General features: G+C 43.7%; 1 protein-coding gene across 3 annotated transcripts in view; it reads left to right on the top strand.

The window, feature by feature from the left end:
* Positions 1-13,046, top strand: part of MCC (MCC regulator of WNT signaling pathway) — a 276,051-nt gene that overhangs the window by 161,248 nt on the left and 101,757 nt on the right. For all 3 annotated transcript variants that reach the window (XM_039239740.1, XM_039239741.1, XM_039239742.1), the window contains exon 3: positions 7,747-7,889. In XM_039239740.1, coding sequence (XP_039095671.1) covers positions 7,747-7,889 — 143 coding nt within the window. The remainder of the gene's footprint in view (positions 1-7,746; positions 7,890-13,046) is intronic.

Genomic DNA, 13,046 nt, shown 5'->3' on the forward strand with positions numbered 1-13,046 from the left:
AGTGTTTATCGGAAGCCTCAGCTGGGGAAGAAGAGTCCACTCACCATGCCCTTGGCAGAATTAATTTGTTTGTGGTTGTAGGATTCAGGACAGTTTGTTTGTTCAAAGCTATCCATGCAGAGAAAGATTCTAGAACAAGTCTGCTGATAAGACAGAGCCTTACATAATGTAAGGGGAGTGATATTCCATCACCTTTGCCACATTGTATCTGTAGAAACTAGTCACTGGTCCCATCCAGGCTCAGTAAGAGGGTGTCACACAAAGGAGATTCAAGGATCATAAGAGCATTTTGGAGGCTGTTCATTACAACTTCCTGGGGGATTTGATGAACAAAACCACTGTTAGCTTATGCCAGTAATGATAATTACCATACTTCTTGAGCTATATTTGTGACAGGCAGCGTGCCAAGCATTCAGCACGCTTTATGCAGGGAGTTCTCATAATGACTTTTGGTGCAGGTACTAGTAACATTGCTGCTTTATGAATGAAGGAATTAGGGTTTAGGGAATTTGAGTATCTTGCCTGAGATTATGTAGCTAGAAAATACCAAGAGTTAGAATTTGAAGCCAGGTTTTATGAGAATTCACAGCTGTACTGACCTTGCATGTCTCTTAAGCTGCCCAGGGTGCCCTTAGCATCCACGGGGGATCTCGAAGTCACAGAGAGGGGATAATGCACAGATCCACTTGGTTTAAGCATCCCTTCCATCCCAAGTCAAACAGGCACATAGACACATGCATGTATTTGCACCAACATTAAATAGCCTCATGTGGGAAGCTGGCAAAGATCATATATAGTACTAGTTTAATGCTTCCAGCATATTTGCTATTTATTTCATACCAACAGTTTTAAATTGCTGTATTTTTAAGTGCTATAAAATGATACTTCAAACAAGTTTATGGATCTCTTTGAAATGAAATTAGTCAGTAGTAATACAGAACACTTTCTTTTTAAAAACAATTTTTAGTTGATTTATTTTTGAAAGAAAGAACATGCATGTGTGTGAGCAGGGGAGGGGGGGAGAGAGAGAGAGAGAGAGAGAGAGATAGAGAGAGAGAGAATATCCCACAAATGGGGCTCAGTCCCATAACCCATGGGATCATGACCTGAGCTGAAATCCAGAATTGGACACTTAACCTGACTGAGTCACCCAAGTGCTCCAGAAAGATATTTTTTTAATGTTTTTTTTTTTTTTTTTTTTGAGAAAGAACAGGGGAGGCCTAACCAAGAGAGAGAAAATCCCTAGCAGTTTCACATTGTCGGCGTAGAGCCCAACATGGGGCTCTATCTCACGAACCCATGAGATCATGACCTGAGCCAACATGAAGAGTCAGACGCTTAACTGACTGAGCCACCCAGGCACCCCCAGAACACTTTCTATTTCTAAACTCTCTATGTTTGGAAAGCAAGTCTTCTGAATTTTCTACCTCTTGGCTTTTAGGAAGAAAACAAATAGTTTTCATTAAATGTAATGAGGAGACTGCTTTCTTACCTCTTTTTTCTCTCATTGTATGAAATACTTAAAGAGGACTTTGGAATGCATTCTCTTTGTCAGGAATGTTCTCTATTCCTTTCTTACTGGTTTTATACTTTCTTTGGTAAATTGCTCTTGCTGTTTTGCTCATCAAAGGCATTTCCATTTGTGCTGGGCCTCTTTGTTTAGTCGGCCTTGTTCCTCCTGCCTTCCCCTTGGGAGTACCTGGGCAGGGCCTTAGAATAAAGATAAAAATAACCCTCGGTAATATCACTGAGACCAATCCATTGTGATCCTGAGAGAGTAGCATGACTTCTTCGTGTATTTTAAAAGGGAGTGGTGCTGACCCCCTTCCTCAGGATGGTTGAGAGGGTTAACAGATGAATGATGGCATTGCAGTTTTCAAGAATGGAGTTCATAATGCTCTTGGGTTTGACAGCTGAGACTAATGCGATGATTAAAGATCAGTGGCCTCTGTGGGGTAAGATAAAACCCAGGGAAGAACATTAACAAAACCATAAAGCTCCTTAGCATCAGCACATTGCACAGGGTTTTTCCAACAAGAGCTCAAGTTCTCAGACCAGTCTGTCTCAAGGCTGACTCATGGCTTTATCCCCGGATTGCACCAATAGCAGAGATGAGCCTAAAGGGTTTTATTCTTGGTGGTTGTAATGATACTGGTTGTTTTTATTAAACATTTTTCGCATATAGGCAATTTCACCAATTTATGTGGCTAGACACAGGTATTTATATAGATTTTAAATTTGCCTCATCATCACAACAGGAGAGCTGATACCTAGGGAAAAATGCTCAGAGTGTATATTAAGTGTCAGATGAAATGCAGGAAAAACGCAGTTTCATCCTATCCAACCCCAATCTTTTTTTCTTTGCCTTTCAGACAAAGGCAAAGTTGATAGTTGTGGGAGCAATCCTAATGATTCTGACCTCCAGAAATTCATGGCAGGCAAGATCCTGCAACCGCAAGCTTGCTTTCTTTGCTATATTGCAAGATCAGTCCAAACACTGACACATACAGGCTGGGAGGAGGGAGAGCCCTGGATGCAATTCCCTGTGATCATGGGAAAAAAGTGGCAGTGTGTTGTTTGACACCGTTTCTTATTTTGTTCAACTGAAATCGTATGGGGTGTTTCTGTATGGTGAGGAGAAGAAAATAATCCCTTACTTGGACGTTTTGCAGGAAGAAGCTGCCATTCCTCCCTGTTAAGAAAGTCATCGCTCCATAACTAACTTGGGCAGCTAAAGCTGGCTTGATGGGAACTGGAGGGACCTAGAATGCCCTGTCTTAGAGCCCCGTGTTTCTACTTGTTTATTTTGGTACTCCAGTGTGTTGAGGAGAGAGTTGTCTGGGTTTCCTACTTCTCCTCTGATATTAGAAGGCAGAGTACTTGTGTTTCTTGGAGTTCACAAGGTGCGTCAGGGAAGGAAATCAAGGAGGACAACTCTGGTGCCACTGGAGATCTTCAGGCAAATGGTATAGAGACCAGCTCACAGGTCAGGGAGCTGGGAGGGAGTGGAGAGGAGAAGATTGTGGCTCAATCACTTTAACTCTTTGATGGCATAAACAGGAATCAGGAGGGTTTTTCAGAGGTTTCTCTTGTTGTCTTGGATATAACAAATCAGTCACTTTACATTTAGTTGGCTTTCATCTATAAAATGGTTGTATCATCCGAATATGCAGTGATAACAAATAACCCCAGATTTTCAGTGGCTTAAGATACAAAAGGTGTATTTCTTTCTTTCTTTTTTTTTTTTTAACTTCTTAATGTTTTTTATTTATTTCTGAGAGAGAGAGACAGACAGACAGACAGCATGAGCAGGGGAGGGTCAGAGAGAGAGGAACATACAGAATCTGAAACAGGCTCCAGGCTCTGAGCTGGCTGTCAGCACAGAGCCCGACATGGGGCTGGAACCCACGAACTGTGAGATCATGACCTGAGCCAAAGTTGGACGCTTAACCAACTGAGCCACCCAGGCGCCCCACAAAAGTGTGTTTCTTGTTTCATGGTAGGAGCTTGGTAGTGCTGGCAGGAAACTCTGTGCGGCATTATCCTCAGCCAGCCTCCTAAACTGGTGGGCTTCCTCTGTCTGGAACATGGCCAGCAGCCATGTTCCGGGGAAAGGAATGTAGCAAATTCTGAAGGAGCTCTTAAAGGCTTCCGGGCGCAAATGATACCAATTCACTGAGATCTCATTGGCTGAAACAAGCCATGTGGCCATATGTAGCTTCGAGGGGAAGGGAGCATATAATCCCACCTGTGCATGGATGGTGGCGAACCAGAGTCTTGGTGAGCACCCCTACTGGCTACCACAGGGGCACTAATGCTGAAAGGATGCTCATCCCACATGGTGGCCCCAGCAGAGCCGCATAAATGTAAGAAAATCCTGGAGAGAAATGAACAGCATTTGGAAAAGGGTTTTATTCACGGATTGTGGAGAAAATGAACATCTATCATTTTTTAATGTGTAAAGTACTTAAACTTTCAAGTTAAAAATTTAAAAAAATTGTAATCATAGAGGTAATACTTCTTTTTCCTGATTCATTGTTGTTGTATTGCCTTCTCAACTGAGACTCTACTGGGCTACCTGCCCTCGGGTGACTCCCCTCTGGGGGTGCAGTATCCAGCTTGACCTCACGTGTGCCCCTGTGAAACCGAATGCCTGAAATCACACACAACCCCACCATCACCCCACAACCCCACCACCACCCCACACCCCCGCCGAGGCTAAAAGAAATGCTCTCCCAGGTCATGACAGCTGAGGGCAGTGAGAGGCATGGGTCAGTAACAATACTGGAACAGTAACGGTACTGAAGTGTGATAATAAAATCGGGCCTGACTTGAACAATCCGGGCTTGCCAGATGCTTACCAGGGCCGGAAGGTGCTGATCGTGCACAGAATGGCTGCTTCTCCTCTTCCCTGGACTAAAGTGTCCCTTGCTGGGGTTGGTCTTGTGCAGCTTCCCAAGAACTGTTTAACAAGGGAGTTTTGTTGGGTTCTTTTGGCTCCTGCAGGTCATGACTTGTTTTCTCCTGCCCTATTGCTCTCATGGGAGTTGCTCCGCTTTGCCCCACAGTTTGGAAAAGCTCGAGGGATTTTCACTAAGCTTGGAGATGAGAGCGTCTCAGCAAATCTTTGTCTGGTTCCAATGAGTGTGGGCAGAAGAATGGGTGAAGTGTGTTTAATGTGACACCTCAAGGATATGTTGAGACGTACAGATGGGCCTTGGGCCATGTCTTCTCCAGCCATTCACTCACCTTGACTCTAGGAGTTAGGATTATGATTTTCCAGTGTTCTCTTGTCACTGTGTAAAGAATCCCCAAGGTACCTTTCCACCATCTCTCCTCCCCCCAACCCCTGCTTCTGTCCATGTTTCTTCTCCAGCACAGAATTCCATCTGGAAGCTGTTCCCTTCAAAAGGTGTGTCACAGTGACCCCCACTATGGCACCCAGCACGCCATCTTAAATGTTAGGGGAAATCAAGATATATATATATATATATATATATATATATATATATATATATTTGTAGAAGAAGAATTAAATTATAGATGCTTTCCAGTATTTAAAGAAACCATACTTTTGGAAAAAATATAGGAATGTAAACCAGATATCTTTGCCTTCAGCTAGGAATTTTTTTTCTCCAATATATTCTTGTTGCTACTCCTAAATGAACCCCTAAGTTCCAAGTACACATTATGAGTCTTTTGTCTCCTTTTAGCTACAAGTGCCGTTCTGTCTGAATCATCAGGCTTCCTGTTGTCTCTTGTTCGTACTCATGCCCTCTAGGCAGACTTCCCAGTTAGAGGCAGGAGCAAAGATGGTGTAGTCCCAGATAGCGTGCTCTCATTATCTGGGCATCGGCCATCTGCTCTTTGGGCAACCTGGGCAGCCGCCCGGATCTTACCTGTTAGGCAGCTCACAACAGTCACCAGGGATGCCCAGAGCTGTCTTGGTGGTTATTAGTTGATCGTGTGCCTTTTCTTCTATGAGTATTTGCACACTTTCATCTTTAAGTGAATTTTGCAGTTTCTGGTCTGCCGTGGTGATGGTAGTGGGCTCTTGACCTCTGAAGACTGTGAAGGAGGAACAGTAAAGGAGGAATTGATGTAGTGAGAGCTGTTGAGTTTGTGAGGGGAAGCCTTTCACAGTGATGTGTAGCCCTACAGAGATGCATATGGAAAAGCAAAGAGGAGGAGCCAGCACGATGGCTGGAAGAGTCCTGGTGGAAATGAAATCTAGGTCAAACTGGGCATGATCTTGTAATTCTTTAAAGATCTAGAACTGGTAAAAAAAAAAAAAAAAAAAAAAAAAAGAGATCTAGAACTGGTGACCTTCATGAGAGTGCCAGCTACACTGACATATGTACGTACCACACACACACACACACACACACACACACACACAATTTGAAGGTGGGAATAAAGACTGATAACAAAAGCTCACAGATATTTTGTGGGGATGGGGAGAAACAGCATTCATATGTTCCAGAGAAATATGAACCTTTTTCATTTATTGACACATACTGTCTTGGACACACTGTCATTTTGTGGATTTCTGTTGTCCCTTGTAAAACACAATGGATCATGGATGAAAAGGCATAACTTCATGGAAAGAGTATTTGAGGCCTGTTTCAATTTTGTTCTGTTTAGGAAAACTTCCCTGTAAATGGGACTTTGACTCACCCTTCATTATTGCCTCTGCTTCTACTTATTTCTTGAGCGTTAGACCTTGAGTGGACATTATTTGATGTTGCAGGTTGTCCTTAAGAACAGACACATCATTATTTCTCTGAAAGCAGCTATCTCGCAAAAGATCTGTGATGCAGCTTCCACAACCTTGTTGCCTCCAGCCTTGCTCCTGGAGCTCTGAGCAGCACCCAGGAAGTTACCGCATTGATACTGATCAAGTCGTAGATGTGGTCTCTGCCATGATATATACCACCATATTTATTAGATTTCTTTGCTGCATACTTCTGTTTCAGTATTGAGTTGGGCCTAGTGTACTGTTCTGCATATCTTTGAAGGCTTTTGTCCCTGCCCAGTAGCTTCTGGGTTACACCATGGGAAACCACAGATTTAGGGAGGGGGAGAACAGTTAGACGTGGTAGGTGAGAAGTCTTACCCTTTTCCGTCTGCCACTAGCCCTGAAGGTGCAAAGCTGGCAAGTACATATGGCTCTTGGCATTAGGAAAACCTTGCTGAAATGAAATTAAAATTCCTCTGCTGGACAGGAAATTAATCAGGGCTGAACGCAGTAGACAGGGACAGAAGCTAGATTCCTCATTCCATCACTGATGAGTGTTTTATTGTTATGCAAATGAATCCAACTCACAGAGACTAGTGGGGCATTGAGGAGAGGGCAGAGAAGTGAAAGCGATGAACAGGTTCCTTAGGATCTAAACTCTAGCTACAAAAATGTTTTTATAGCATCTGCTGCCTCTTACACCATCAAATGCTGAACAAGGGAAGTGCGTCAGCTTCTTCTGTCATTGTTTCAGCAAAGCAGTCTTCTTGACAGTGTGATATATTGCGATTTATTCATTCCATAATGCTACTAGATCACCCACAGTGAAGCAAACCACATGCCAGGTGTTAGGGCTAAATTATGGAAACACCTAGTCCTTGCCTTGCCAACGTTCATAGTCTGGTAGGAAAACATTAAGTCTGCAGATAAACAGTCAGATAAGAAATATTGTTATACTAGCTAGGACTATTTGGTTGAAAAGTGGCTGAAACATACCGCAGCAAACATTAGCTAAAAGGGTACATGGAAACTCAAGAACCATAAAGGCATGTGGGAGGGAAGGAAGCTCAGAGATGTAGGTCTCAGGAACTAAGGGACAGTCTTTTCAGGACCCTCAGTCAAATGAATCAACTCCACACAATCCTAAGTCCATTCACTGAAGATTCACATTCCCAAAAGAAGGTATCCGATGGATTCAGCTCAGGCCACTTGCCCACTTCTTGGGCGGGGGGGAGGGGGGAGCAGAAGACTTGGATAATGCCACAAAGATTGTGAGCAATGGTAGAGGAACTTCTCCTAAAGACAGATGAATGCTACAAAGGCAAAGGACATGATAAAAGTTAGCTGCTATTGTGGCTTCTGGGATTCCCAGCCAATCAGAGGGCATATGTTTATTTGGAGCATGCTCCATGTTGAGGTTGTGGTGGCTTGGGACCATAAAACTTACAATCACTCACCCATAGGTGCGTCAACTCACTGGCACTTCTGTCTTATTCTCTTGATCTCAGTGTGAGCAGTCCCACCTCATGAGAGAACATGAGGATGTCCAGGAGCGAACAACGCTTCGGTATGAGGAACGCATCACGGAACTCCACAGCATCATTGCTGAGCTCAATAAGAAGATAGACCGTTTGCAAGGCACCACCATCAGGTAGTGGGCTCCCAGTGCAGCTTTCTCTCTGCCTCTCTGGGCTCCAACCCGGCTCCTGGAGTTGAAATCATCCTGATGAACTATAATGATATTTTATTTGCAACCAAGATTTTTACAGTTGATAACTACTTTCTCTTTAACGTTGATAATTGTACACTTTTCCCTCCACTATTCTGTTCTCCTCTTGATTGTCAGGATAACCCTGGAAGGTAGCCAGGGTGGGAGTTGTAATCCTCAGTTTACTGATAAGAGTGTGTAGCTAGAAGTTGGTGAAGTGCTTTATTGCCCAGTTGTGAATGGGGCCTCTGTCTCCCTACCAACATCCTTACCACCTCTTGAATCTACCAGGTCTGCTCTAGGTTTGCAAACTGTGTGCCTCCCTTGGGGATTTTGAGAGCTCTGTGCATGTGGCTTATAACCAAATAGTACATATGCTTCTAGATAATCTAATATTTTGAGTTCACCTGAAGTTTATCGACCAAGATTGATGTGGCCTTATAAAAACCCCTAAGGTGAGGCCAAGATTTGATACATCATTTTGCCTAGCAAAAAGGCTAGGGCTTAAAAATATTAAGTAGTGATTTTGAAGTTACATTTAGCAGAGGGTAGAGGCAGAGTTAGAACCCCCAGTCTCTCTGCTTTTACTTAATAGTCTTTCTATGAAAGTGACTTTGGATGGCCCTGCCTTCCTTATCAATCAGTTTACCCCAAAGTCTCCTGCCCACAGCACTTAATTGGTATGTCTGCCCTGCTTTTCAGAGGAGGGGTTTGCTTTGAGGGACTGAGCCAAGGATGAGAACTTTTTATCATCCTGCCTGTGCTCAGGGAATAGCCCTGAGGAAAGCAAATGGTTGGCACCTACCTTTCTGGAGAAAGAGCACTTTGTTCACTGAATGTTTGTACAAGCTGCAATTAGGGCCCTTTTAGAGGCAACTATTTTCGACTGTCCCTCTAGGAGTCCTGGGTTAGAAGACACTTTGGGTGCATTTTATTCCAACTCTGAGAGTAGCCCTCCAAAGGCTACTTGGTGAGGGTACTAACAGGCCTCTGTTTTCTTTATTTATTTTTTAATGTTTGTTTATTTTTGAGAGAGAGAGAGCACCTGAGCAAGGGAGGGGCAGAGATAGAGGGAAGCACAGAACCTGAAGCAGGCTCCAGGCTTGAGCTGTCATCACAGAGCCCAACGCGGGGCTCGAACTCACAAACTGTGAGTTCATGACCTGAGCCGAAGTCGGACACTTAACCGACTGAGCCATCCAGGCGCCCCAGGCCTCTGTTTTCTGAGCAAAAGCATGGTGAACTTGGCACTGAACTGGAGCCACACAATAAATTCCAATGTAGAACCTCAAGTCTTCTAAATTGTATCCTGGTCTTCAGAGTGATTGTAGGTTCGAAACGCATGAGCAGAGAAGAATTTTCAGACTAAAGAAATGATTAGAGCAGACTTAAAGGAGGCTGGCAGAGTACATTGGTAAATTTGTAATTTCCATTAAAACGTATTGCACTTGGGAAGGTGAGGGCAAATGGGCTCAGTGAGTTGTGAAAAAAAGCATCACACATCACCTGGAAAACTCCATTTCAGAATGTTTAAATTGAATATAATGGCCAAATGGCTTCATGTTAAAATACATTGAGCCTCTTGACCATAAACGTTTATTGGTGCCTTTTATTTAAAGGGAGATTGCATCTGTGCAGCTGTCACATTTAATTCTGCCAGTTTTCATTATGTAAATGAGCCATCCCTCCTTGCGGGGGACTCCCTGCAAGACCTGCAGACCGTGGGCCAGGAAGTCAAGGCTCTTCCTGTCCTCTCACCTCCGTGGCTAAGACATGTCTCCTGCCCCCAGCACTACCAGAAATTGGTTTGCCCTTAGGTGCTGAGATGCTGTGCTAGACCAAGTTGGGCGGGGGTGGGGGTGGTAAGGAGGCACACGCCTCGGAGGACCTCCAGCTGCCCTAGCATATCCTGGGTCTAGAGAATTGATTGTCATACTAGTCAGGTACAATGCTAGTACCTTACAGACTTTCTTGTCACTTTAGTTGGGCCCAAATTAGAAATTTATTGGAAATGCTGTGAAATAATACGGGAATAGTTTAGGTAAGCTATGATATATCCGTACATAAACAATACTGAATTGTTTATGTAAGAAAAATGATAATCTCCTAGTTTTAAACTTTTATCTCAGGTCACAGTCAGAACTGGGACCTTCTGTGACCACCGCACAAGAGACTCTCCCATCTCCTATAGCCACAGAGCTAATGTAGCCAAGAATCAGATACTGCGGGTGGCTGAATTCCAGTGTGAGTTGAATTTATGGCCACATCAGATCTTTTAGGTAAAGATTAACTATTGACAGGAAAAGATGAAATGGTGAGAATTTGAATGGAGACATTTGGGTAGATTTCAATGAATCCATTCCTAGAGCCTACAAACTCCACTGAGTTTCCCTTTCTGTAGAAGCACTTCCCTTGCTTGTCTGATAAAGCTTGTCTGCTTTGCTTAGAGACTGTATAGCAATCTGATCCCAGGTAGAAGGTGCCAGGTATACAGACTGAGGTCCCCCAGGAATAAAGATTTCTAATTATTTCTCTCGGTAAAGAACTCTAATCAACTAAGACGCTGGCCAAACACAAAGGAAATAGGGATTTCCTAGTAGAAGAAGGAAGTTAGAAACATCAATTATAGCCTCATGGCCAGTTACAGAAAAGATGCAAGGCTGTGCATATTTTCTTGCTTGTTTATGCATGTATTCAATTTCCTTTTTTTACCTTCTTATTCTCTCCTATTATATCAGGTGAGCTCGTATTGGTGAAACTTGTCTGATGGTTAGGTTAGATGGTATCTAGGTGGATTTGCCCCTGAACTGGAAGAGATGTGGTTACCTGACAATGGACACAATAACTGATGGGACTTTGGGTCTCCCATTTTGGTGAGAAGATGACTTCATTTACCTTTGAATGAGGGATAGTTAGAGAAAATTGGGGTTGTCGCTGTTGCAATTGGAAATGTCAGTGTGGAATTATCAACCATTTGTGTGGTCATCATGTAGCCAGAATGTGGCCTGTGACCTGTTATCTAGCACCTGGTACCTTCCCGATCCCTTCTCTTTACTCTCCCGGGAATCAAAGAGGCTGGATCCTCAGGACCACTTCCCAAATTGCCGTAATAGCTGTGATCTGGATACAGTTTGGGTTCTGCCAATAAGTGCCTTCGCATGGGTTTAGAAAGCAGAAGGGAGGTGGGAGCCATTGCTCCTTAGGCCATGATGGCAGCAGCTAACATACAGGCATAGGTGGGCATGAAGTCCTGCACCAACTGGCCAGAGCCTGGAGCTGGGGGCAGGTGTGAAGGCAGCAGCAGTTACCCGACCTTTGGGGGGTTCCCCAACTGTGATGGCAAATGTGACAACTCCTGGTGGCCTCCACCCACACTTTTCTGTCCTCCCAACCATTATGCAAGCATGGAACTGTCTAAATTAAATCTCTTCTACTTGAAACATTCAGTGTAGTTTATGTTCCTAACTGAACCCTGCCTAATGCATCCTAAATCCCATCTCCTAGGAATAAAGAGTGAACATTTTGTATATATGGCCTTCTAAAAAATTTTATTCATGAATATTTTAAATAAATTGGATCATATAGCACACAATGTTTTGTAATCTATGCTTTTTCACTTAACTGTATGTTATGAATGGCTTTTTTTTAATGCTCATCTGACTTGGAGAGGTTATATAATGGGATGGGGAAAATGGAAAACTATATCAGTAGCTTACTTTGGAATGGGGGGGGGGATTCTAAGCAAATTAAACATGAACTCTTATGTTTCCCAAGGAGATCATTTTCTTTGCCCAAAAGCTGCTCTCATAACATCACCCTTTCACTGCCGCCTCTCATGAGTAGTCATGTTTTCCCCTTCATTTCCCATTGCTTGTTAGCCCGCTGCCGTCTGGCTTCTGAGTGCCATAGTTTGCTGAAGTTCCTTTTGCTGGGGACTGAGTTACGTCTCTCAATTCAAAATTCATATGTTGAAGCCCTGCCCCTCAATGTGATAGGATTTGGAGTTGGGGCCTTTGGGAGATACTTCTGTTTTGTTGAGGTCATGAGGATGGGGACTGCATGGTGGGTGTAGTGAGCACCCTTCTAAGAAGAGACACCAGACGGCTTGCTCCCAGATACACTCTCTCCCTGCCGTGTAAGGACACAGTGACGAGGCAGCCATCTGTAAGCCGGGAAGAAAGCCCTTACCAGAAACTAGCCGTGTGGGCACCTTGATTTTGGATTTCTAACCAAAGTCTAGAACTAAGGGAAAATCAGGTCCTATTGTTTAAGCTGGTCAGTCTACAGTATTTTGTACAGTAGCCTAAGCTAAGATACTTCTTTGAAAATTACCAGTGACTTCTGAACTGAAAAATCCAGTGACCTTTTCTTGTTTCTGGTCTTTTTCTACAACATGTGCCCCTAAATCCTCCCTCCTTCCTGGGGTGTTCTTCTTGAACTTCTCGAACCCTAGATTTTTTCTTTCGTCTCTAAGATTGACCCTCATCCTTGGCTCTTACCCTGGGTGCGCTCTCCCCAGGTTTCACCTTGAAGGGCTGCCTCAGCCTAAAACGCTGACTCCACCTCTCTGTTTACCTCCCTCCCACTTCATCCTTCTGCTTCTTTGTCTGCAAAATGCTCTCGTTTGTCAGTAAAGATAATATCTAAAGTCTCCATCTACTCTAACGTAATCTAGCCTCTAAAATCTCATGCCTGCTCCATGAGCCTGACCTTTCCATTTGCCCAATTATTCACCAAAAGATTCATAGAGGAGTCTGATCTTGCTTTGTGCTAGATGGAAAAATTGGGAAGCGATGGAATTTCAGGAAGAATCAGGGCTTATCACTGATTTCCTGCTTTAGATCCTCTAAGAGAGCTGAAAGGAATACATCTCCTCTTTGTATCTAAAAAATCTTTGTTCTTTAAAAGATTGATGGCATTTCAAGGCAAGTCTGCCTTTGCTTGTAAGAAAGAATGTAGTTCAACAAACACCCCTCCTCACCCCTCACCAGATCAGATAGGCTGGGTTAGCTGGACATAGTTGACTGACAGGTGTCAAGGCAGGCAGATGTCCACTAGGTCTTGTTTACAAATCAGTCCAGTGACAGGGCATGAATGTGC

This window comes from Hyaena hyaena, unplaced genomic scaffold, assembly GCF_003009895.1.
Source record: "Hyaena hyaena isolate Hyena2069 unplaced genomic scaffold, ASM300989v1 scaffold_160, whole genome shotgun sequence".
In the NCBI taxonomy this organism is placed as follows: domain Eukaryota; kingdom Metazoa; phylum Chordata; class Mammalia; order Carnivora; family Hyaenidae; genus Hyaena; species Hyaena hyaena.